The sequence below is a fragment of the Cimex lectularius genome, unplaced genomic scaffold (genome assembly GCF_000648675.2).
Source record: "Cimex lectularius strain Harlan isolate CLEC.00 unplaced genomic scaffold, Clec_2.1 scaffold37, whole genome shotgun sequence".
Lineage (NCBI taxonomy): Eukaryota > Metazoa > Arthropoda > Insecta > Hemiptera > Cimicidae > Cimex > Cimex lectularius.
Window position 1 is genome coordinate 18,680 of NW_019392682.1, and position 26,200 is coordinate 44,879.

A 26,200-nucleotide genomic window follows, 5' to 3' on the forward strand; every position below is an offset into this window, starting at 1 on the left:
TATTCTATTTGTTTTTATGTTATTAATTAAGTACCCTAGTTGGCTCTGTTATATTTTAAGACTTTTTTTTGTAAAATTTGAATATATAAAAACCAAAGACAACAAAAACCAAAAAATTACAACTAAAGACTGCGAAAGGAGTTTAACGAACCAAAGCTCCGAGCATTGACAGATCAAAATGACCAAAAATGCCAAGCTGCAAAACTAATTGTACCTACATGTAAAAATATAATTTTTAATTTAATAGTTTCGATATTATTACAGTGGTGTTGGTGGAAGTAGGCGAGAACGGGTAAATTTGGATTCTCCAAGTTGGGTAAGGGAAAGCTTCCATGACTACAACAAAGAGACAGTCATCCTCATCCACGGATACGCCGGGATATCCGACATACTACCCATGGGAGTCCTTCGAGACGGTAAAGAACGCGAAAAACCTTACTCAGCCCTATTTTATTTCATTTTTGCTCTTTTCAGCCTATTTATCAAACGGGTCTTACAATGTGTACATTGTGGACTGGTCACCACTGTCTAGGATACCTTGCTACGCAGCGGCGGTCCACAACATGAAGCCTGTCGCACGCTGCGTCGCATCACTAATGACGCATTTGAGAAATTCAGGCGTCGATTTTTCCAGGACGACCTGCGTCGGTCACAGCCTGGGGGCCCATCTCTGCGGAATATCGACCAATTATCTCTTATTCAGGCTTCATAAAATCATAGGTATAGATTAATAATAATCATTCATTAGACTAATTAAATTGTGAAAATTTTCGATGTGGAAATGGACGTTTTTAGGATTGGACCCGGCCAGGCCGTTGATACTAAGCCAGCTGAAAGGCAGGTTAGACCCGGGCGATGCTCAGGTCGTGCAAGTCATCCACACCAGCGCCACCTATGGTGACAGCAGACGATCCGGTCACGTTGACTTCTGTGTCAACGGTGGAAGCAGTCAACCTTTCTGTGCTAATACGACAAGTAAGTCGAACAATCCGTATTTCTTTTAAAATTTGTACAATTATTCAAAAGACCCCTTATATATACGTACACGATAGAATTCTGCTTATTTTCGACCAATTCTCAAGCAAAATTTTCAAAAGGATTTTCTGTCATCAGTTCTACAAGCGTGACTTATCAAATCAATCACGTTCCGCCATAACAAAGCTCTTTTGGCAGATAAAGAAAAATGTTCCGCGCATACAGAGAAAGCTATAACCTTGCAATTGATTTCAGGCTGGACCTATATTTAAGATAATCTATTTCTGATCTATTATCTAGAAAAAAGGTCAAGAAATAATTTTCCCAAGTAAAAGGTCAACGGGAAGCGTCAATTCAATGCTTCAAAAGTGAAGGAAGACGCTTCTGGCTTTTTGCGCCAAAAATTCATACAGAAAATACAAAAATGGAAGCAGACTTATTTTTTTTGCCTATTGAATATGTATTTTTTCTTGAAAAATAATTTAAAGTTAGAAAAAATTTAATGATGATCGCACTAAAAGTTAAACCTTTAACCGAAAAAGGTTTAAAGCATGTGCCTGATGATTTGTTAAAGCTTTTTTTCTCTTTTACTTCGCAAATAAGACGGCTAATGGGCCAGGTAAGTCGGAAAAGCATCAACCTTCGCACAACACCCCTCACGAGAAAAATAAAACAGAAATAAAATGACAAAACCTTTCTTAAAATTTTTAAAAAGGTACACATTTCTACGAAATATTAAAATAAACTCAACACTCGATATAAACAAACAAGTGGTTACATTCACTCATCTAGAGTATTTGATATTCCTCTGGACTGTGTCTAACCCACTGTATTCTCGCTAATAAGTTACTTTTACTCTCTAGACGTCACCCACTCACGCTACAGTATTCGATATTCTTCGGGCTTGGGTTAGGCAACCTCATCCTTTCACGCTAATAAATTCATTCATTCTAATAAAATTAACAAAAACTCAACACCCAATATAAACAAAGAATTCTGGACACATTCACTCACCCAGCGTATTTGATATTCTTTGGCGCTGTCTAACCCACTGCATTCTCGCTAATAAGTTACTTTTACTCTCTAGACGTCACACACTCACCCCAGAGTAATCAATATTCCTCGGGGCGGGGTTATAAGCAACCTCTTCCTTTCACGCTAATAAATTATATTCATTTCAATAAATTAACATAACCGCAACAGCTATGTACATTTAAAACTCCCTTTAGTCCTGAGGTACCGGAACAGCTGCCCGCCTCCCTGTCCCAAAACTACACACACGTCCGTCCACATATTAAAATATCGTCTATAAAAATCAAGCCTTCTACAATTGAAAATGTGCTCCACCGTTATTTTATTCTTGCATAACGGGCACCTACGCGGTCACTTTCTGAGCAGAAGGTGCCCGTGAGTTATTCTTGCATGGCCTATGCGCAGTCTTGTCAGTGTGGCCTTTTCCATTTTCAATCACATTAATCCTTGTCAAATTATAAAATACTAATTGGTCTTTTATGAACATCTTAATCATGGCTGATTTTTTCAAAAATCTCCAGCGAAATAACATTAAAATCTCATTGAAAGGGAAATATTTGAGTGAGTTGTATGATTTTTTCTAATATTTTTTTTGACGTTTGTATAGACGAAGAGCTCTGCTCGCATATTCGCAGTGTATGCTACCTTGCTGAAAGCCTTGATCCTAGCAGGGCCAAAATTGGTTCGCCGTGTCTGAGGAGATGTCTGAAAGGGGCGAGAAGGCCCGTCTGGGACAGGAGGAACCTGCCTGTCCCCATGGGACACAACACGCCCGAATGGTAAATTTTATAACACCACGAACCGATTAAATCATTACAAAACTTGATTTTTTTTCCAGGGTCGACGGGCTTTATTGTGTCAGCAATGAAGAAGCCCCTTACTGCCCAACCAAAGAGAACCCTTTCGGGAACCCGCTCTGCTGTGTACCGCCGGGAAAACCGTTTTCAAGCAATCTTGTCAAATAAGTACAACAAACGAGACTGACCTCAAAATTTCTAGTTTAACAATGTTTCGTTTTAAAAATAGTCCCGCTTTGTTCTTGTTAAACTGTAATCTGTAAGCAGTATTTATTGTTAATGATTATTTAATTGTTTATTTGTTAATTAAAATAATTTTAAATCGTTTGTGTTTTAATTACCAAACTTAAAAAGTCATCAAAACATTTTAAAACTCGCACAATTTTCTGTCTGTACAAAATTAGTTGGACTTTTTACGTTTCAATCTTTTAAATGTATGTTTTAAATATCTTATTTTCAACGTTTCAAAAATATTGTTATGTTTAATGATGACACATTGTATATGAATGTGAATATTTTAATTGGGGGCGTGGGTGGCCGCAACGGTTTAGGCGTTGACACGGCGCTGATCACTGGAAGGTAAAGGTCCCGCGTTCGAATCCAGCGGCCTACCATTCGAACCCGACATACTTACAAATGGGCTTTTTTTAATCAAAAACACCGGCACCATGAGGGTTGATATAATTTCTTCTGTTGTAATCCCTCGAAAAAAAAAATTCGTGAACAAGATTTGCATTTTACCCATGCATTGAATACCCATATTTTACAGTTTTAAGTCTACATTTTATTATTTTACATTGTTTCAACGTCTACGTTAAAAAATTCATTCAGAGTGTAAAATGGGTTGTTTTGTAGCCATTTGCAAAATCTTTTTTTTAAAGACCCTTGCTGGTAATGCTGTTATATGTACAGGTAGATTGTTAAATAGTTTGACTCCAACAAATTCAAAACTGACTAATTTTAGTCTTTGTACAGAATGGATAAGACAACTTATTTTTCGCTCTAGTATTATGTTCATGTACATTATATTTACACATATATAATTTGCAATGTTTTTCTTAATTCCACTAGTTTTTGTGGTCCTCAATTAATATCTTTCAATTAATTAAGGTTTTTAGTTGAGATAAAAAAGTCAGTGTCACGAGCAGGATTCGAACCCACGACCTTCGGCTAGATACGCCGCTGCTCTACCACTTGAGCTATCGTGACCTCGATCCACTCGGACACCAACTTCCTATCTCAACCCCACCTTTTGAATTTTTCCCCCTTTTTGCCATTTTTCAAATGTCGTCTAAATTATTTGATTCTCGGCTACCAATGAAATGAAAAATGGCAAAAAGGAGGGCAAATTCAAAAGGTGGGGTTGAGATGGGAAGTTAGTGTCCGAGTGGATCGAAGTCACGATAGCTCAACTATAAACTTTAATTAATTGAAAGTTTTTCTTAATATGCAATACTGTGGTAAAAATGTACAAGTTTATCACATTCATAATTTTTTATTTACAAAAGACTAATCAACAGGACTCTTTTCTTTTCAAGTAGAACATTATTCTTACACATCTTTTTTGAATAATGATGACATCTTTTATATGTGAACTGCTCCCCCACACTAGCAACCGATAGGTCATGACTGCGAGGAAAAGTGCAAGTAGACTATGCGCCCCATCTCAAGTGAGATGGTATCCCTAATTTCTAACATTAGAAAACAATGAGAAGACATTATACTTCACCTTCATTATACCTCACTTATGCTGGCACCATGATAAGTGACTACAATAATGATCCTTAATATTTCACAAGTATTTAGTAGTGAGTGGTTTTTGTAGGGTGCGAAAAACAAATATCAACTTTGTTTCTTCCATAAAAAAATGTTTTAGCCAATTTAGGGACGTTACACAGTCATAAATTATGTTGTTCAATATCTACGAAAAAAATTGCCCCAAGCTGATTGAGCCCTAAAATGTATATTTTTATAGTTATTAAATTTAGATTTTAAATGTTTTTTATCCAGCTTGACTGGAATCAATTTTTGATTTTGGTAACTAATTACATACCGTTTTAGCTTATGTATATCTAATTTTATTTCATATCTTTAACTGTAATTTTATGTATTTATATCATTTAATGCGAACCTTTGTATAATTTTTTTATCCAACGTACAAAAAACTTGTATTAAGTGTGGTTTTTGTAGGGTGCGAAAAACAAATATCAACTTTGTTTCTTCCATAAAAATATGTTTTAGCCAATTTAGGGACGTTACACAGTCATAAATTATGTTGTTCAATATCTACGAAAAAAATTGCCCCAAGCTGATTGAGCCCTAAAATGTATATTTTTATAGTTATTAAATTTAGATTTTAAATGTTTTTTATCCAGCTTGACTGGAATCAATTTTTGATTTTGGTAACTAATTACATACCGTTTTAGCTTATGTATATCTAATTTTATTTCATATCTTTAACTGTAATTTTATGTATTTATATCATTTAATGCGAACCTTTGTATTATTTTTTTATCCACCGTACAAAAAACATGTATTAACTATTGTTTTTTTGGGCGCGAAAAACAAATATCAACTTTGTTTCTTTCACAAAAAAAAAAGTTTTATACAAGTCAGGTAGGTTACTCAGTCATAAATTGAGTAATTCAATATCTACGAAAAAACGCCCCAAGCTGATTTCACTCAAAGATGAATATTTTTGTTGCTTTAAAATTGTAAATCAATAGGCTTTAATGGGTGCTTAAGAATATCAATTTTTTTTCAAAAACCATGTTTTTTACCTGCTTAGTCACTAATTATATATCTTTTTGGCTTTTATATATCGAAATTTACTTTATAGCTTTGACTTGTAACTTTTTATATTCTATCTCACTTAATACGAGTTTTTATATTACTTTCTAATCCTACGAAAAATACTAATCAACTGATATGTATAAATCCATTTTGGAACACATGCACGGCAAAGGCAGAAAAACATATGATTTTACATGGTTTTTTCTCGGCTGGTACTAGTGGCATAAACTAGGATATGTTCGACTTCGTATCACCAAATTTGTTCCATTAAAATCATTGGACCCACGTCCTTGTTAGTTAATTCTAAGAATTTATTTAATTTTCTTGCTAATAAATACTTTACAATTAATTAAGGTTTTTAGTTGAGATAAAAAAGTCAATGGCACGAGCGGGATTCGAACCCACGATCTCCGGCTAAATACGCCGCTGCTCTACCACCACCTGAGCTATCGTGACCTCGATCCACTCGGACACCATCTTCCCATCTCAACCACACCTTTTGAATTTTCCCTCCTTTTTGCCATTTTTCAATTCAGTAATTATAATGTATTAATTGGTCAAGCGGACCACGAAATTAGTGAATCTAATAAATACTATTCTTCTTGGTTGTATTCTGCCTTGTTCGGATAAATTGTTTTCGTTTTATTCCGAATGTACTTTCTAATTGTAAACCAGATCAGAGTTCACAGACAAATCGAACAAGGATTTTCAAGATTATCCATGTCATTAACAAATTCCGAAACAAACGGCAGTTGTGATGAGAATTTTGATGGTTGACCATGCTGATCGAAGGGGAAAGTCGGCCCGACAGTCGACAGCCGGCGTCGAAGAAACCATGATCCTACCTTTATTTTTCTTGATCTTCACAGGTGCGTGTGTGCGGATTTTATAAAAAAATAATTTTATTGGCCATTTGGTTCAGTAGTCCGAGGGAAATGTGAGCATGTGGGCAAACGGGAACCCAATCCCGTAGAGGAGCTTTTTCCCTCTCGATTGAAAGTAGCATTTAAAATTAGGAGGTTTTATTGTGTGGGTTTTTTTAGTATATGACATACTGGCAGTTCTCGACGGAAAGCTGAACGACAATGATCTTCTTTCTTTTTCTCCCCTTGATGTTTTCAGGTTGGTCACGAAATTTAACATGTTAAAATCACGACCTTTGAAATTTAAAATTTACTGCATAATTATCTTGATATAATTGCTACTGCCATTTTTATATATAATAACAATTTCGTATTAAAAATCTGTGATAAGGCCAATTAAAAAAAAGCTCGGTTCCATCAAGCTTTCGAAGAATATATATACTTCATCAGGACATACAAAACCAATTGTTAATATATTGCAAATTTAACAAATATAAACGTCTACCCTTTTAATGCTGAAATTTATGGTCTTAAATTTACTTTAATTTCCGACTTGATAGTGGAACGAGATCGACAACCCGTTTACTGATAGAAATTATAATATTATGTTTTTCATGCTGTTGCTTCTTCTTTTAAAGATGCAAAGTTGTTTTATAATATTTTAAATCAAGAATTTACATAAAATTAAAAATGGAAAAATGCATGATAAATAAAACCACCGGGTGTTTACACACTTTTGATTAAACATAAAAAAACATTAAAAAATGATTTATTTTTCCATTTATTTTTCCATATCAATCCAAACATAGATTTATGTTTTTCCTAGGATGTTACTTGTTTTAACTTGATGTATATTTTTTATGCTACAAATGTTGTTTATGAGAAATTAACCTGATGTCTAGGTGTGCACTTTTTCAATTTTTTCCATATTTCTGTTTGTTTCGCCTTCCATTCTATTCTGTCTTTCCTTAGATTTGGTCCTTCTATTTTATATGATGTATTATGGTTTCTCCTGAATTTACTACTTGATTTGACCTTTCTTACTTACATAGTGCCATTTAATGTTTCCCACCAAGTTTTACATTTTCAAAATCCGAAATTTTCTGGGCCTGTATTTTTTCCTAAATTGATTTTTTATGTAATTAACTAATATTTATTCCAAAGGTTTCACTATAATTGCTGGTTACCTTTACTGATTTTTGCAAATAATTGCCCTTTTCGTTGTATGGTTTCGTTGATGACAGTGCTATTTTGTCCAGGTACAAAGATCTGAAAATCTTAACAATACCATTGTTAATTATTATGTGTGGTGATTAGTGACCGTTAGTCGATGATTATTCGGAAATCGTGAGATGCNAAAATGTTTTTCTGAAACCTACATCACACCAGACCGCATCTCACGATTTGCGAATAATTAATTATTATTATATTAATAATTAATAATAATATTATTTTAATAATTTCTCTTTTTTCAGGACATTTTTTTAGATAATTTCGTTTTTAAACTTAAAGAAAACGTCATTAATTAAATACGATTTTTCTAATCCAATTTTACTAATATCGTTTTTACTCATACATGCTTTTCAAAATTCGAACAATTTAACTAATATTTCTTGCAATTTTCCTTTCAGTACTGTTTGTAGATAAAGTTAAAAATGTACTTTTGTGTTTTCTTTGATTACTGGATTAAGTTTGAATATTGTGTTGTATTAATTGCTTTAAGAAATCCTATAATTCTCTATAAATTGAAAATCTTAAATTTTTGAAATCACAACTATTAAAAGAAGTTTACTTCCTCATGTATACGTAAGTGTCTCGAGCGGGATTCGAACCCACGACCTTCGGCTTGATACGCCGCTGCCCTAGCCACGTCATGATTGCTCAAGTGGTAGGTTAGCGACGTATCAAGCCGAAGGTCTTGTGTTCGAATCCCGCTCGTGACACTGATTTTTTTTATCTCAACTTAAAACATTAATTAATTGAATGATTTTTCAGTCTTCAACTCACACATTTCTTACACGCTTGAAAGCAAAACTCATAAATTTATTAGGGAATTTAGGATGTGTAGGGTCGTATTTGAATTTCTGAAGTTGAACTGGGCTTAGGTACCCAGTATTATTTTTCTCCAAAAAAGGTAAAAATTTGAAATTAAATTAAAATATATAAAAACGCATTTTTTTATGGCGTTATTGGTTCAACAGAAATTCAGCCGGGCTTTGTAAACACCCTGTATACTTATTTCTTCGACATATCCTATCACACTATCTCCATTTACCTTAATATTCCTTTCGTAAAATATGGCATAAAATCGAGGTATACGAAATTTCATCGAAATCAAATGTCCTAAGCTTAACATGCACTATTCCGAATAATCCTCGCCGGACGAAAGTGGCAGTGCTTCGCGACCTATTGGACAATATAGAAGTTTCTAGTGTAAGTGTTTATTTTGTTTTTTAATTTCGCAACGAATTCTCGGCAACCAGACAGATACAAGCGGGCGTCTTACAAGGAAGCATACTTGAACCCATCCTTTACATCATCTACACCGCCTGCACCCCCTACTACCTGCACACCCCAATACCATAACCACTACCTAAGCTTAAAATACTGAAATTTTGTCCTCTAACAGAATTCTAAACAAACTACCTCCAACATCCAAGAACACGTTGAGATACTGTCTTCCATTCAAGTCAAATTCCTAGGACTATACGTGGCACAGACTGTCGAGGAATACCCATACAAGAGGTAACAACTTAAGAAAGAGCTCGGACCACTACATCTAGGACTGAAATCCGCCTTGACCGTCAACACAAAATTAACTTTATGCGTCCTCCAAGGAAGCATACTTGGACCCATCCTTTACATCATCTATACCTCTGATCTGCCTGCACACACTAATACCATAATCACCACCTACGCGGAAAATACTGAAATTTAAAAAAAAAACTGAAATAAAACATATTCTGTTCACATTTCTAATATATACTAATATGTATTTGTATAAATTAACAATCTTATTTGTTGTTTATTAAAATAAATCCTGTTGAAAAACATGTGAAAAAGTATTGTACAAGCTAGAAAGACTTTCCTCACGTCATAAGGATCCTACTGCACTAACCCAAAATAAAACAATGACGGAACAAGTAAAAGGAAAAATGAAACAAGGAAGAAAAGACTTGTGATAAAGAAAGATGGAAAAGATTGGGAAAAATCACGAGCTAGAAATTGGTTAGTTCCTTTTTCTTTTTAAATTAATTCAAATGTTAATAATTTAGACAACAATTTAATAATGAATAATTATCATAATTATTAGAAAACATTTAGTTCTGAAGGAAGTAGTAGGAAAACAACTTTTCCCAGTTGTGCTGTTTTCCAAATCATATCATGTTCTTTGCTTTGAACTGCTAGATAGTTGTTCGATACTAGAAAAAGGGTTTGGGTCAACCGGACCTTGCGAATGGTTTATTGATATTCACCGTTAGTGAGTCCGGAGGACGTTCGACGTTCGTCATACGAACTGAAAACTATTTTGGGATGTAGCCAAAACTATAAACGCCTCCATTTCAAAAAACTCGGACACCCAGGCTGTTAAAAGGTTTCATATTTGTCCACGTTGTCTTGCATCTCTGCAGGATATTCGAAATTTGTTGCTTTCCTGTTTCCTTTGGTTTGTAAATTTAAAGGAATTTTCGATCAAACGTACCTAACATATTTTAAATCGAACAGCATAAAATTGAAGTATTTACAATCTGTCCACATTTTTCTGTTCGTTATGGTTTCTCATTTTGTTAGAAATGTGCGAAGAATTATAAATAAATGCATATTTATGATTTTTTATAAAATTAACAGTAATATTACAACACGTATGAAATTTTTTTAAGACATTTGTCTTCAGCCTGATGAATCTGATCAGGATCCACTTATTTTCGTAATATCTGTCAAATTTTTAGAAGGATAAGGGTTTTACTTATATTCTGCGTATTTGACAGTCCGAAAGACCTTAAATTAGTAAGTATTTTCTAGACATAGGACTAATAAAATTGATTAAGAATGCAACAGTTTTTTCCAACTAGAAAATCCTTACTTAGATAGTTTACCAGGTTTACAGGCTATAAAGAAAAATAAAATAAATATAACGTCTTGAATGATAACCTAAGATAACAGAGGAATTTTCAATATGCAAGGTTCCAGAGAAAATAAAATGAAAATAGCCACTAGGCAGATTTACCCTTTGCTGAATAAAAAATAATATAAAAATAAAACAATAAAATACAACTATGAGTACTATGTTCCTATTTATAAGGGGACGACCAGATTGGTGTCACGGATTTGGACCAAACAATTTTGGTGATTATACACTCCAAAATATCGGACACTTATAACGCCACTTCTTGTAAATTGGCCCTGGTTTCATTTACAAGTTCAAATTTTACGTTTTTCATATTTTTATTTCGCCGTTCTGCTTATTCAAACCGACCGTGTGAATATATCATTTTACAGCATTTTATATGCAGATTGAAATAAAAACATTGTTATTATTGGCCCAAAATATTGAGCACGAATCCCCCACCTGTTCTGAATAGGCCATGGTTTCGTCAAACATTTTTTCGAAACAATTAATCTTTTAAGTAAGGCAATGGTTGAGAGAAAAAGTCAGTGTCACGAGCGGGATTCGAACCCACGACCTTCGGCTAGGTACACCGCTACTCTACCACTTGAGCTAGCTTGACTTCAATCCACTCGGACGCCAACTTCCCGTCTCAATCCCACCTTTTGAATTTTGCCATTTTTCAATCGGCCAATCGGACCACAAAACCTAATCGATTTTTTCGAAATTTAAAATTTTCCGATTTTTAATATTTTCATTTCGCCGTTAATTGCACAAATGAACTATGTGAATACACAATTTTGTAGAATTTTGCGAGGATATTGCAATAAAATATAGTAAAAGCTATCAACCTTTACTATAGACCAATAAATTTCTAAAAACCAAATATTTTTTAAAGTAAACTAGGCCACAAACTTTTTTTTTTCGTGAAACTAATATGAAATTTCGTTTTAAGACTTCTGAAGACCCCTAAATATAAATTTTTGTTTGAATTGGAATTATAGATTTTTTTTTACCTTAAAATGTTTCCGATTTTTAAGAACTCGTTATCAGAATGTCTATAATAAACTATAATTCAAAAACAGCTAAAAGGATTTTAGCGAAAAACAAACATTTGAAAGAGGAATGTAACCTTTTAACGATTTACGTGCCATAAAAGTACATCAAAGATTTCTAAGAAAATGCTCAAAATAGGAAAATTATTTGTCAGAAATGAATCACATTTTTATCTGGAAATAATAGTCCGATTTTAACGTTTGAAGCAGTTAAAAAATGCATTCGGCAATTTTTTTTAAACGGATTATCAACCATGAAATTGGGTCTCCTAGGTTTTAAAAAAAACACTAGCAGACTCGCATAAAGTGTGGTGCAATTTCACAAGAAACAAACATGACACCAAGAATGTCACCATCATTTACATGAGTAGGAAATACTCGCTAAAAAATTTATAATATTATTGTATAATTATTTCTTTCGATCAACATATATTTTTTATTCACCCAATCCCTGAAGATGACCCGAATAAAGGCCGAAACATCGGCAAAAAAATTAATTTTTTTTTCTTCTAAAATACTTCTTTTTCATCCGCTCTTCACCACTTTGGCGAATATAGATCAGCATCTGTAATGTGCCTTTGTAATACATTATTTACAAAAGAAAGTATGGACTAAGTAGTATCAACCCTTTAGCTTGGCACTTCATTCCTGACAGTTCCTCACCACTTCAACAAATTATTATTGGGTACTTTTTTTGAGGATAGTAACATGACCTGTATTTTGGTCCTATTTAGGCTGGGATTATTCCCTGTGTACAGTTTTCATAGCAAGAAAATAATATATGTAATATTGTTCCCTAATTAATTAATATTTATGAAAGGTATTGGTTGAGATAAAAAAGTCAGTGTCATGAGCGGCTTGAACCCACGACCTTGGTCCGCCACTCTACCATCCGAGCTATCGTTACTTCGATCCACTTCGTACCTTTCATAAATATTAATTAATTGAAAAATGTTAATTGTCAATCGGATCACGAACTGTAATGGATTTAATAATTAAACTGAAGTATACCTTCTCCGTGGCCATTTCGTTTGTCGCCGAGAATCAAATAGATTACACGACATTTGAAAAATGGCAATTAGTAGGTAAAATTAAAAAAAAAAGGTGGTGTTGAGATGGGAAGTTAATGTCCGAGTGGATCGAAGTCATGATAGCTCAAGTGGTAGAGCAGCGGCGTATCAAGCCGAAGGTCGTGGGATCGAATCCCGCTCATAACACTGGCTTTTTTTATCTCAACTAAAAACCTTAATTAATTGTAATTATATTATGAAGTTTATGTCGCTTGACTAGATACCGACCAAGATAGCTCATGTCTTCGATAGGAAGGTGAGGTTATAAAATATTATAAATAGTGTGATGTAATAAAGGGTATGTTTTGGGAATAATTCTTGCCATTTTTTCAAATATTTTACTTGGTTCTGCTATAAAGGGAGTTGGAGTAAAAAATGGCAGTGTCAATAGCGCAGAGTAAGACAGTACTGTGGGGATGGGAATATCCGCAGTTAATGAAAACAATAACGGACCAAGGGCGCTGCCCTGAGAAACGCCCGTATCTTCGTCCCTTTTCGTCCGAAATAATCCATCCCATCTCATTAAAGTATATCAGGTAGGATTTAAGGAGGGAAAACCACGAACTACTTCTTCTCGAGGAAGGATGCAATGATGTTGAAGGTTCGAACCTTCGAACGGTCTGGGATTTATCAGAAGATTCGAAAATGTACGTAGAAAAGGACCGCTCGTGACACTGGCTTTTTTATCTTAACCAATACCTTTCATAAACATTAATTAATTAAAAAATGTTAATTGGTCAATCGGACCACGAACTGTAATGGATTGTTCCCTAATATTTCAAATTTGCTCCTTTTTTGAGTATATATCATCAAAAAAAAGGTATCTTTATAATGATGTATGTACCAATAAAATATATAGAATATTTCTATAGATATTCTTTAAGAAAAATACCTAATATAGCAAAATTATTTGTCAGGAATTGAGTTAGTTTTTTTAAATGGAAATAATAGTCCGATTTTAATGTTTAATACAGTTTTAATATGCACGGGAATTTCTATAAAACGAATTATCAACGATGAAAATCGGTCTACCAGGTTTTCAGAAAACCGATGTAAGATCCTGTACTAGGAATGCCAGTCGCGCGATATTATACATCAAACAATTAATTTATACCGATTTCCTCGGAAGTCGTTATCAAAAGGTTTTATAACGCTAGAATCGCGACAATGAGGTCATATCCAACATTAGACCATTTTCTGACCTACTTTGCTTATAGAATGTTTCTTAAAATATGCAAAAATGCGCTATTTTCATGATTTATCTTTTTAAATGATGCCAAGTTAGAATATTCTGCGTTAACCAACTATGAAATGGACGAAAAATAATAATAATTAAGGTGCCGGAAGGACCCAGGGAATGTCGGTCCGTTTCACGATTTAAGATTTCACGACCTGGCTTCAAATAAACAATGATCTCTCCAAATTTGAATTTTTTTGGACAAATCCGTTGATATCATAGAAAACTACGTTAAATTTACAACAAGATGTCATCAATACTTAACTTGAAAACATTCGTGAAATAAGAGTTTTAGTAGCAAGACTTCAATTTTTTTTAAAGTTGTAAAATTGTATATGGTGATTTTAAACTACTATTTTCAAACCTAGACACCAGAAAATTTCAGCAAACGTACTCCATTTAATATTCTTTTTAGTGGTGCAATTGCTTTTGTAATTAATTTTTGCAAAGATAAAAAATTGATGAAGTTAAGGAAAAAAATATGGTTGGAGGATTGGTATGGTGGAACGATTAATAATAAGAAAAAATAAAAAAAACTGAAGGAAATTTTGAATGAATTTATTAAATGTTATTTCAATTTTCATTCGCAATGCTCTCCACCCTCCGTAATATTTTCGACGCGCTGCTTCGCATTAAACCCGCAAAACCAGTACATAAAATTATATCAGCGTATTCTTCATTAGAAAGATTAGCCCTAGAGTTAGAAAAATATCACATAGATAACTAAGAACGTTTTGAATCTTAAAACTTTTTTATTCCAGAGAATAATAATACAATAATCCTTTAATCAAAGTTGCAGTCGTGTTGGTAAATAATTATACAGTTGCGCTGTTTCGGTTTCACACCTACCTTAAAAACAGTTTTATTAATTTTTTCCAAATTTTCTTTAGTTTTTTTTTTTAATTTTCCACCTTACCAATCTTTCAGCCACGGTTTTCCCTTTCCTCAATCGATATCCTCATCTTTGAAAAGAATAATTAAAAAATAAATTAGACCACAAAAAGGATATTAAATGGAGTACGTTTTCTGAAATTTGCTGGTCTCTAGGTTTGGAAATAGTAGTTTAGGATCACCAGAGTAAGGTTTTTAACTTTTAAAAAAATTCTCTAATTTCGTGGTTCGCTTGACCAATTAATATATTAGAATTAATTAAGGTTTTTAGTTGAGATAAAAAAGTCAATGAGACGGGCGGGATTCGAACACACGATCTTTGGCTTGAAAAATGGCAAAAAGGAGGGAAAATTCAAAAGGTGCGGTTGAGATGGGAAGTTGGTGTCCGATTGGATCGAGGTCTCGATAGCTCAAGTGGTAGAGTAGCGGCGTATCAAGCCGAAGATCGTGGGTTCGAATCCCGCTCGTGCCATTGACTTTTTTATTTCAACTAAAAATCTTAATTAATTGTTTAAAAAAAATATTTCTCATAGTTCTCGCTCCTAAAATACTTATTTCACGAACGTTTGCAAGTTTAATATCACATCTTATGGAAAATTTAACATAGTTTTCAATGGTATTAACGGATTTGTGCAAAAACGTTTACTTCTAAGAATTTCTACTACTATTTCCAAAACCTAAAGACCAGAAAATTTCAGAAAATGTACTCCATTTAATATCATTTTTAGAGGTATAATTTCTTTTTTAATTACTTTTTGCAAAGATGAAGAAATTGATGAAGGAAAGAAAAAAACCGCAGTTGTAGGAATGATAAGATGGGAAGGATTAATAATAATAAAAAATAAAAAACTTAAGGAAATTTTGTATGAATGCATTAAAATCTTAAAATTCTCTTATTCCGGAGAATAATACGATAATCTTTTAATCAAAGTTGCCGTCGTGGTGGTAAATAAATTAACCCTTGCACTATTTTGGTTTCGAATTAAAATTATAAAAACGTTTAATAAATTCATTCAAAATTTCCTTAATTTTTTATTTTTTATTATTATTAATCCTTCCCCCACCTTACCATTCCCACAACCACGGTTTTTTCCTTTCCTTCATCAATTTCTTCATCTTTGAACAAAGTAATTAAAAAAAGCTTTTCTACCCCTAAAAAGGATATTAAATGGAGTACGTTTTCTGACATTTGCTAGTCTCTAGGTTTGTAAATAGTAGTTTGAAATCACTATAACAAGTTTTTCAACTTAAAAAAATATATTTTTCAAAATTCTGGCAACTAAAACACTTATTTCACCTATGTTTAATACTTTAGTATTGAAAACACCTTATTGGAAATTTAACGTAGTTTTCAACGGTATAAACGGATTTGTCCAAAAGAAATTAAATTTGGATTGATCATGGTTTATTTGAAGCAATGTCGTGAAATCTTAAAAAATCATAAAAAGTGAATTAACTCCGAAACTCTTGAGATTAGGACCATAGTTAATTAGAACTTTTTGGTTCCATTTTGAATGTCGAATCTACTGGGAAAGTTTGTAACACGAGTAGTTGGACACTCTGTATATCCTTATCAATCTTCTAGAAAAATGATCGTGATTCCGCTCATTTCACTCGACCACTCAACTGTTGCTAACAATACCATCTTTATCACTGTACAAAAACAGCAATGAATGGATGTTTATAACAGGTCTTGTATCGAGTTTTTAGACTTTGTTCGGAAATTGAGTTCGTATTTGACGAAACGATTTGCCGAGTCCGTCATGGAACTGTACTCTCACCCCATACAGGTTCTCGTTAAAGTGTGTTCCTCAGGGAAGCATACTTGGCCCCTTTCTATTTTCAGTATGTACTGCAGATATTCCTACACATGTAAACGTTAAATGAATTCAGTATGGTTCACAAATTGGAGAATGAAAGCAAACCTAACTAAACGGGTACATATAAATTTTACAACTGTAGTTCGATGAGTATAAATGGAATCTCATTTTCTACCACATTCTGCGTTATGTTGAACTTTTCATGGCTAAACGACTGATTTGGTATTTATGTTATACAAAAAATTATTAAAAGGACTACTTCGCAGGATCAAAATTAGCCACTGACAGCAAACTTTTAATCATAAGACCTCTCCTGGCGTATTTGTGAAGTGTGGGGTTCATACAAAGGATTCCATTTCCCAACGACTCTATTCAATTCAATCTAAAATTATCGGCCAAATTATAAATTTTCCTTTTTATACTTCAAATCATACTATTCATAACAACCTACACCGTTTTAGTACAATATTCTACTCTTACTTCTTATCTCTTTATCAAAAAGTTAAGGCTTATTTCCTTAAAAAAATGGAAAAAATCAAAATCTACGCTTCATACGCCATCAAAATAAAGGATGAGCAAATTGACTGTCCAACACACATCTACGATGATTTACAACACGCAGGGTTTGTCATGTGTGTTCGCTCGATGGGAAAATGTTCTCGCTGCTGAAACGCTTATTTCACAAAGGTTAACAAATTTAGTATTGATCATTGGAAATTTTAACGTAGTTTTCAATGGTATCTACGGATTTGTCAAAAATCTTTTAGTTTTGGAGTTATCATTGTTTATTTGAAGCAAGGTCGTGAAATCTTAAAAAATCAGAAAAAGTATAACTCCGAAACTGTTGAGCTTCGGACCATAGTTAATTAGGACTTTTTGGTTCCATTTTGAATGTAGAATCTACTGGCAAAGTTTGTAACACGAATAGCCGAACACCCTATAAATATATTCTTCAGCATCCTGCCCGTCATTTGCCCGCCTTCTCCAAGTAATTCGAGGATCTCTCCGGAATTCGGGCGCAATCACTCTCAACTCACTGAAGAAGATGGCCAAGGGACTGGTCCGAAGTGCCTTCGATACAGCTCGAAAGCCCTGATAACAGTACATGTCGAGCCGCAAGTGGTTAATTTATTAATAATAAATGTTAAATCGGACGGAAAGATATTTCATTTCTTATGACCACCAGTGATTATAAAATAAGAAATTAGGCTCTATTTTTGCCAGGACGCCATAAATAAAATTAGATTAAAAAGAATGCTTTTCCAATGTTCATTTATACGTGGACACTTGCCTATGTTACAGTGAATTTATATTGGATATTGGACCAAAGTAAAAAAAAAAATCATGTCGTTAGTCATGAGGGGCTTAAAGTCTAGACGTCCACTCGTTGGGTTTGATGGACGAAGGTTAATTACAATTATTTCAGCTACAAAGCCACAGGCATTGTCGGGATTCGAACCCAGAACCGCAAGCGTTGCAATATGAATCGCACGCCTTAACCATTTGACCACTGGACCCGAAATAATTTGTTATTTTTTAAAGTACACTAGATTTTTTAAGTCAGCATAATTCTACATGTTGAATTAGTTATCTTGGAAGTTTGATAATTTGGATGAACTTAGCTGCAAAATCCAATTAATCTTACAATCACAAACACATACATACAATTGTAAATAAAAATAAAAACTAAAATTATCCCAAATCTATTTTTTCTCAAATTTATCTGGATAATTTATTTTTGTTTTCAGTCGCTCAAACTGGCGGGATTTTAGGAAGGGATGACTCGAAATTCGAGTTGCAAAAGGGACCCTGCGTCGTCCAGTACAACGAGCCGTGCTACTCGAACAAAAAGATTAAATTCTTTCTCTATACGAAGTAAGCTATTTTTAAACGAAATGAACTACTATAATTTTGTTATGTTTAACCATTATTATAATTTTTTAAATGCTTAAACGAGACTGAAAGATCGAGAGAGCTAGGAAAAAGCAGACCATAATGACCGTCTAGCTTAAGTCTTTTTATCAAAATTTTGTTAAGCTCCAGTTTTGCTCCTTGCTTTTTTCTCTTCCAGGAGTAGGAATCTCAGCTCAGGTAGCACCAATATAGGATATTTTCCGCTGTTTGTTCTTCTTTAGAGTAATATCTTCACAGGCTTGTTTCTTCTGCTCTTATGCGTCTCCGGATTCTGAAGTGTCCAGTCTTACTATCATTTTTGTCCTAACACGTCCTAGTTTTAGCAGTTCTCCTGCTAGTTTCTGCAATGGTCCTTTGATGCACTTTTTCGCCTCTGTCTGAAATGCAACCTCACTAAACAGAGTAACATTTTCTTGGCAAAGGGAGCCACGATGCTTTGATTAAGGAGTGCTCTTCATTTTTTGAACTTGGTAAATTATTGGGAGTATATTGTACACCCACAAGAAAAGTTACACAAGTCGAAAACTTCTGAAAACCTGATTATTGAGTTTTTTCAAATTTTCTGGTGTGTGATGATACAGGAAAAATGATTCAGTGTAGGTGGACACTTAGCTGTTAGGTGTGCACCTTAGCTCTAGAATTGGCATATTTCGAGTAGGTTTTTTCTTGTTTAGCGAAGGATTTTATACTCTACCGGATCACATATTAAAATTATGAAAAACAATTGTTAAATCGATGAAACAAATATGATTTTCGTAACGTGAAATCAATGTAGGCACTGATGATGAGATTTTAAAATATTGTATGTCAAAAACTTGTAACTACTGAATTTCCTTTTTTCTTCAAGACATACCTTGATTTAGATTTTTCTTGAATTATTTTAGTTTCTTTTCCTTTATTTTAACAACATACTTGATTAAAATGGTGTTTTTCATATTTTTTCAAAACTGTTGTCTTTTCACTTTTACTTATTCTGAAATCGCTATGCAGTCTGGTGTGATGTAGGTTTCAGAAAAACATTTTCTTCATCGTGCCAACGTTTCGATCTTTATTGAGATCATCTTCAGTGCCTGGGATTTACAAACATTGTTTACATTTAACAAATACATTTAGGATGTGGAAAAAGTGAATTTATACAATACAAAATATGTATTTGTTAAATGTAAACAATGTTTGTAAATCCCAGGCCCTGAAGATGATCTCAATAAAGATCGAAACGTTGGCACGATAAAGATGTTTTTCTGAAACGTACATAACGCCAGACTGCATCTCACGATTTCGGAATAATTATCGATTAACGATCACTAATCACAACACATTTAACTTTTACGTTATTTTGTACAATTCATTAGAGCTCGTGGTCCGATTGACCAAATAACTATTTTCAATTAATTAATCTTTATGTAAGGATTGGTTGAGATAAAAAAGTCAGTGTCACGAGCGGGATTCGAACCCACGACCTTCGGCTAAATACGCCACTGCTCTACCACTTGAGCTTTCGCGACCTCGATCCACTCCAGCCGAAGTTGGTGCGTTCGAATACCGCTCGTGACACTGATTTTTTTTATGTCAATCAAATTTATAGTTTAAACATTTTTAATGTCTTAATTAGAATATTTTTAATAATCAATAAAAACATTTATTTCAATAATTAATTTTGTATTTTAGGTAAGTAATTAGCCCTGACTCGAGGAAGAAAGCACATTTGGATCAAAAATATTCTTAGTAAAACTTTAAAAAGGATATTTATGCTTGTTTGTTAGGTTTTTTTTGTTGTCTGTTACTATCACAAAATATACCCTGAGAGTCATTCTTTAACCACCGTTATCGTTAGAGCAAATGACCTAACTTAAATTACCGAGAGCCAGTATATGCAAAAAAAGTGACACAACTCAAAAAAGGGGTAGTTTTGAGGGGCAGCACAGCTGAAATTTTAAAACTTTTTCCCTTAGGGTCTTGGTCATTTGAAAGATAATACAGATGGATCCAGACAGTTTTTGTTTATACACACGAACAAAAGAAGTAAACGTTCACCTCTTTCGCCTGTATAATATTCTTTTTTTGGGTTGTGCCATATTTGTTGTGGGTGTGCTATGTGTGCTTACAGCTTTCATTAATTAGGAGTTGGTGGAGATGTTTAACCAACATTGTCCACAGCCAAATTAATTAAGGTTTTTAGTTAAGATAAAAAAGTCAATGTCACAAGCGGGATTCGAACCCACGACCTTCAGCTTGATACGCCGTGACTTTACCGCTTGAGCCCATCTTGACTTCGATCTACTCGGGTATTAACTTCCCATCTCAACCCCACCTATTGAATTTTCCCTCCTTTTTGCCATTTTTTAAATGTCGTGTAATCTATTTGATTCTCGGCGACAAATGAAACGTCCACGAAGAGCTTTAGTGAAGGTTTACTTCAATTTAACTTATTAAATTCATTAGTTTTCGTGGTCCGCTTGACCAATTAATATCATTCAAATAATTAAGTTTTTTCGTTGAGATAAAAAAGGCAGTGTCACAAACGTGATTCGAACCCACGACCTTCGGCTTGATACGATGCTACTCTACCACTTGAGTTATCTTGACTTCCAACCCAACTTTCCAATTTTCCCTCCTTTTTGCCATTTTTCTTAAAATTCATTCTTAAAATTAATATTGGATTGTTATGACATAGGCTACAAAATAAGACACGAATTATTATTANCTGGTGTGATGTAGGTTTCAGAAAAACATTTTCTTCATCGTGCCAACGTTTCGATCTTTATTGAGATCATCTTCAGTGCCTGGGATTTACAAACATTGTTTACATTTAACAAATACATTTAGGATGTGGAAAAAGTGAATTTATACAATACAAAATATGTATTTGTTAAATGTAAACAATGTTTGTAAATCCCAGGCCCTGAAGATGATCTCAATAAAGATCGAAACGTTGGCACGATAAAGATGTTTTTCTGAAACGTACATAACGCCAGACTGCATCTCACGATTTCGGAATAATTATCGATTAACGATCACTAATCACAACACATTTAACTTTTACGTTATTTTGTACAATTCATTAGAGCTCGTGGTCCGATTGACCAAATAACTATTTTCAATTAATTAATCTTTATGTAAGGATTGGTTGAGATAAAAAAGTCAGTGTCACGAGCGGGATTCGAACCCACGACCTTCGGCTAAATACGCCACTGCTCTACCACTTGAGCTTTCGCGACCTCGATCCACTCCAGCCGAAGTTGGTGCGTTCGAATACCGCTCGTGACACTGATTTTTTTTATGTCAATCAAATTTATAGTTTAAACATTTTTAATGTCTTAATTAGAATATTTTTAATAATCAATAAAAACATTTATTTCAATAATTAATTTTGTATTTTAGGTAAGTAATTAGCCCTGACTCGAGGAAGAAAGCACATTTGGATCAAAAATATTCTTAGTAAAACTTTAAAAAGGATATTTATGCTTGTTTGTTAGGTTTTTTTTGTTGTCTGTTACTATCACAAAATATACCCTGAGAGTCATTCTTTAACCACCGTTATCGTTAGAGCAAATGACCTAACTTAAATTACCGAGAGCCAGTATATGCAAAAAAAGTGACACAACTCAAAAAAGGGGTAGTTTTGAGGGGCAGCACAGCTGAAATTTTAAAACTTTTTCCCTTAGGGTCTTGGTCATTTGAAAGATAATACAGATGGATCCAGACAGTTTTTGTTTATACACACGAACAAAAGAAGTAAACGTTCACCTCTTTCGCCTGTATAATATTCTTTTTTTGGGTTGTGCCATATTTGTTGTGGGTGTGCTATGTGTGCTTACAGCTTTCATTAATTAGGAGTTGGTGGAGATGTTTAACCAACATTGTCCACAGCCAAATTAATTAAGGTTTTTAGTTAAGATAAAAAAGTCAATGTCACAAGCGGGATTCGAACCCACGACCTTCAGCTTGATACGCCGTGACTTTACCGCTTGAGCCCATCTTGACTTCGATCTACTCGGGTATTAACTTCCCATCTCAACCCCACCTATTGAATTTTCCCTCCTTTTTGCCATTTTTTAAATGTCGTGTAATCTATTTGATTCTCGGCGACAAATGAAACGTCCACGAAGAGCTTTAGTGAAGGTTTACTTCAATTTAACTTATTAAATTCATTAGTTTTCGTGGTCCGCTTGACCAATTAATATCATTCAAATAATTAAGTTTTTTCGTTGAGATAAAAAAGGCAGTGTCACAAACGTGATTCGAACCCACGACCTTCGGCTTGATACGATGCTACTCTACCACTTGAGTTATCTTGACTTCCAACCCAACTTTCCAATTTTCCCTCCTTTTTGCCATTTTTCTTAAAATTCATTCTTAAAATTAATATTGGATTGTTAAGACATAGGCTACAAAATAATACACGAAATATTAGTAATAAGAAATTCTGGATTTGTTAAAAAATTATTTCAGAAACCGCATCCACCTAAGATAATAACAATAAATTGGAGGTGAACATGAAAACCTTGAAGTTCTAGAGAATTTTGACAAATATTTTGTTAGGTCGGGCCAACTGAAACCGCAGCGGATTAACCTAAGGAACAGCGCTCAAATTGAAGGGTACGACTCAGCAGTACCTTTTAAAGTTTTAATTCACGGATTTTCGAGCACGTCTTTTCTCGAGGGTGTCCTGTCAGGTACACAAATATTGTCATTTTTAAAACACCAATAACGAATTTAACCGATTTCGGCAGAATATCTGTTAACTAATGTCTCGAACGTACTTCTGGTGGATTGGCAGTTGCTGGCCAACAGGCCCTGTTATTTAACAGCAGTGGTGAACACCTGGCAGGTGGGCAAATGCACAGCGATCGCTATTCACCACCTCGCTCCGACCGGCCACATCCACATCGTCGGATTCAGCCTTGGGGCCCACGTTGCCGGTTACACCAGCAATTTCTTGAACGAGCATTTCGGCCGGAAAGTCAACCGAATAACCGGTGAAAAAAATTAACTGTTTTTCTACCGGGAAGTTTTTATTATTATTGAGTTTACAGGCTTGGATCCGGCTCTTCCATTTTTCGCCACTCCGATCAACGAGCTGAAGCTAGACCCGTACGACGCGGACTTCGTAGACGTCATCCACACGAGCATGGGCGTCTACGGAAAACTGGAACCTTGTGGGACTCAAGATTTTTACGTTACGCGTTCTCCTATCCAGCCAGGATGTGCCAACCATACGAGTAAGCCTCAATATAATCAAGGTTTTCAGCAGTTCATTGTTATCTGTTTCAGACCCTTCGCTATGCAGTCACTGGAGGGCTGCACAGCTATTCGCCGAGTCTATTAGGACCAAAATCGGTTTCCTGGCCAAGCCTTGCTCCAATTTCTGGACTTACCTAAGCGGCTATTGCACTTTCGACTCCTCTCCTAACAGGACCCCAATGGGAGAACATGTGGATCTTTCGTAAGTGTCTTCTTCCTATGTAAACTGACACTGGTTCGAAGTGACAGAAGTATTTCTTAATTATTGGTCGTTTCCTATCATTTTTATATGCGAATCCTTCTGTTTTGATCAATCAGAGAATTTGCCTAATAACATTACAAAGATACAGTGCCTTGCGTTATAATTTCATCTATAAATGGTTAGAGATGGTTAGAGATGGTTAGGGATGGTTAGGGAATACCGAACACGATAAATTTATATCAGATTTACTTGTAACACCTATACCCCTAGATTTGCCACCTAAGCCAATAACTCCAAAACAAGTATCACAAGAAATACGACAGCTTCCTACAAAAAAATCACCTGGTCATGATTTGATAACAGCTGAAGTTTTTCAAGAACTTCCCAAAAAAGCAGTCGTCTTTCTGACTTCTTTATTTAACGCAATTTTGAGGACTACACATTTCCCCATACAATGGAAACTTTCTTACATTAAAATGATCCCAAAGCCCCATAAAAATTTAAGGTCCTCATCGTCTTATCGTCCTATTAGTTTGTTACCCGTTCCTTCTAAATTATTCGAAAAATTAATTTACAAAAGAATTATCTCTATTGCTACTTCGAACAACATCTTACCAGACCATTTGACTTTCGAACCCATCCTTCCACCACTCATCAACTTCACAGAGTGACTGATTTCATTACTTCGTGTCTCGAGCAGAAACTGTACGCGACTGGAGTGTTTCTAGATGTTTCTCAGGCCTTCGACAAAGCATGGCATGAGGGATTATTGTACAAATTAAAATTATTTTTACCCCAGGCCTATTATCTGATTATACAATCATACCTTAAAGAGAGATTTTTCGCAGTAAATCAGGATACGGAGACTTCTGGGATGGAAGATGTGCTTGCAGGTGTGCCACAAGGGTCAATACTCGCTCCGCTGTTGTACACAATTTTTACTTCTGATATGCCCACAAATGAGAATACACTCACCGCCACATACGCAGATGACACCGCCATATTAACAAGCCATCTCTCTTCTACACAAGCTTCACTCATGTTACAAAACCACATATCAACAATTGAAAAATGGAGCATCTTTGGAAAATAAAGTTTAATCCTTCAAAGTCACAACCTTTACACTCCGTCGTGAGACTTGTCCTAGCATATACTTATACAATGAAACTGTTCCTCAATCCGACAAAGTTAACCATTTAAGACTTACATTTGATAGAAGACTAACTTGGAATCCACATACACGATTAAAAAAACATACACTGAACAAACGATTTAAAATTCTTTATTACCTTCTCAACCGACAATCAAAATTACCATTAAAATCAAAACTTTCGACATACACATACCTACTCAAACCTATTTGGATGTACGGGTGCCAAGTATATGGATCGGCGAAGTATTCCAATATTCGAAGATTACGAAGTTTTCAATCCAAAATACACCAACACACAAATACGATTACTCCATTCCCCACAATTACCACGTAAACGTCTGAAAAGAATATGGATAAGAGACCTCTTAAATGATTAATATCATTTCATTAATCCATCGCGGCTGCCAATGTGTAGCTTTCTCTATAACGCCCATAATGCCAAACACATAATCTGAAATCCAATCTGCTAGTTGTATATAATACATGTACAGTTGTAGATACAAATAAATGAAGTAAAAAAAAAAATCTATAAATGTATCTTACTACAAAAGATGTTAAACCTGTCACAAACGCGTTTCGGGTTCTCGCCATCTTCACTGTTTGGTTTGGTTAGTTTATACAGGGTGTCCATCTTTTGAGTAGCTATAATGGGTTTAACCCCCCCCCCCAAAAAAAAAACCCTGAACAGATCAGAAGTAAAAACTACAAGCTCGTAACCAAGAATAAACTCAACTATAAAAATTTTTGATCCAAAGTGTTTGTTACACACCAGAATTTTTTTATGCTTCAGAGCTTCTGGGGTATTTATCATCAATACGAACGACGTTAGTCCGTATGCTCTTGGCTGATGATGGACGATGAAATCCAACCAACAGCTCATCCCGCCGCCTGTGATAAACAACTTAGGGTCATCTCAAAGTTGGAATACTAAACTTTGAATTAAATGCTTTGTTGTAATAATTGTAAATTAAAAGACTTATTTATTTTGACTGTGTTGTATAAAATATATGTATTTGTTTATCTAGAGTGTTTTAAACTGAGTCACT

The 26,200-nt window shown here is 34.4% G+C and overlaps 2 protein-coding genes across 2 annotated transcripts; both read left to right on the forward strand.

Annotated features, from left to right (window-relative positions):
• Positions 1-264: 264 nt before the first annotated feature.
• On the forward strand, positions 265-3,128 carry LOC106665508 (phospholipase A1; the record flags this gene model as incomplete). Its single annotated transcript, XM_024225652.1, has 5 exons — positions 265-416; positions 475-720; positions 796-975; positions 2,615-2,786; positions 2,846-3,128. Coding segments are annotated over 5 exons (877 nt in total), but the record flags the coding sequence as incomplete, so codon positions are not given.
• A 3,268-nt stretch (positions 3,129-6,396) lies between these two features.
• LOC106665436 (phospholipase A1 member A-like) lies at positions 6,397-26,112 on the forward strand. Its single transcript, XM_024225658.1, has 7 exons — positions 6,397-6,466; positions 18,390-18,516; positions 23,098-23,231; positions 23,289-23,534; positions 23,592-23,777; positions 23,830-24,001; positions 25,945-26,112. The coding sequence occupies exons 1-7, from the start codon at positions 6,433-6,435 to the stop codon at positions 26,000-26,002; spliced, it is 957 nt and encodes a 318-aa protein (XP_024081426.1). The 5' UTR covers positions 6,397-6,432; the 3' UTR covers positions 26,003-26,112.
• The last annotated feature ends 88 nt before the right edge of the window (positions 26,113-26,200 follow it).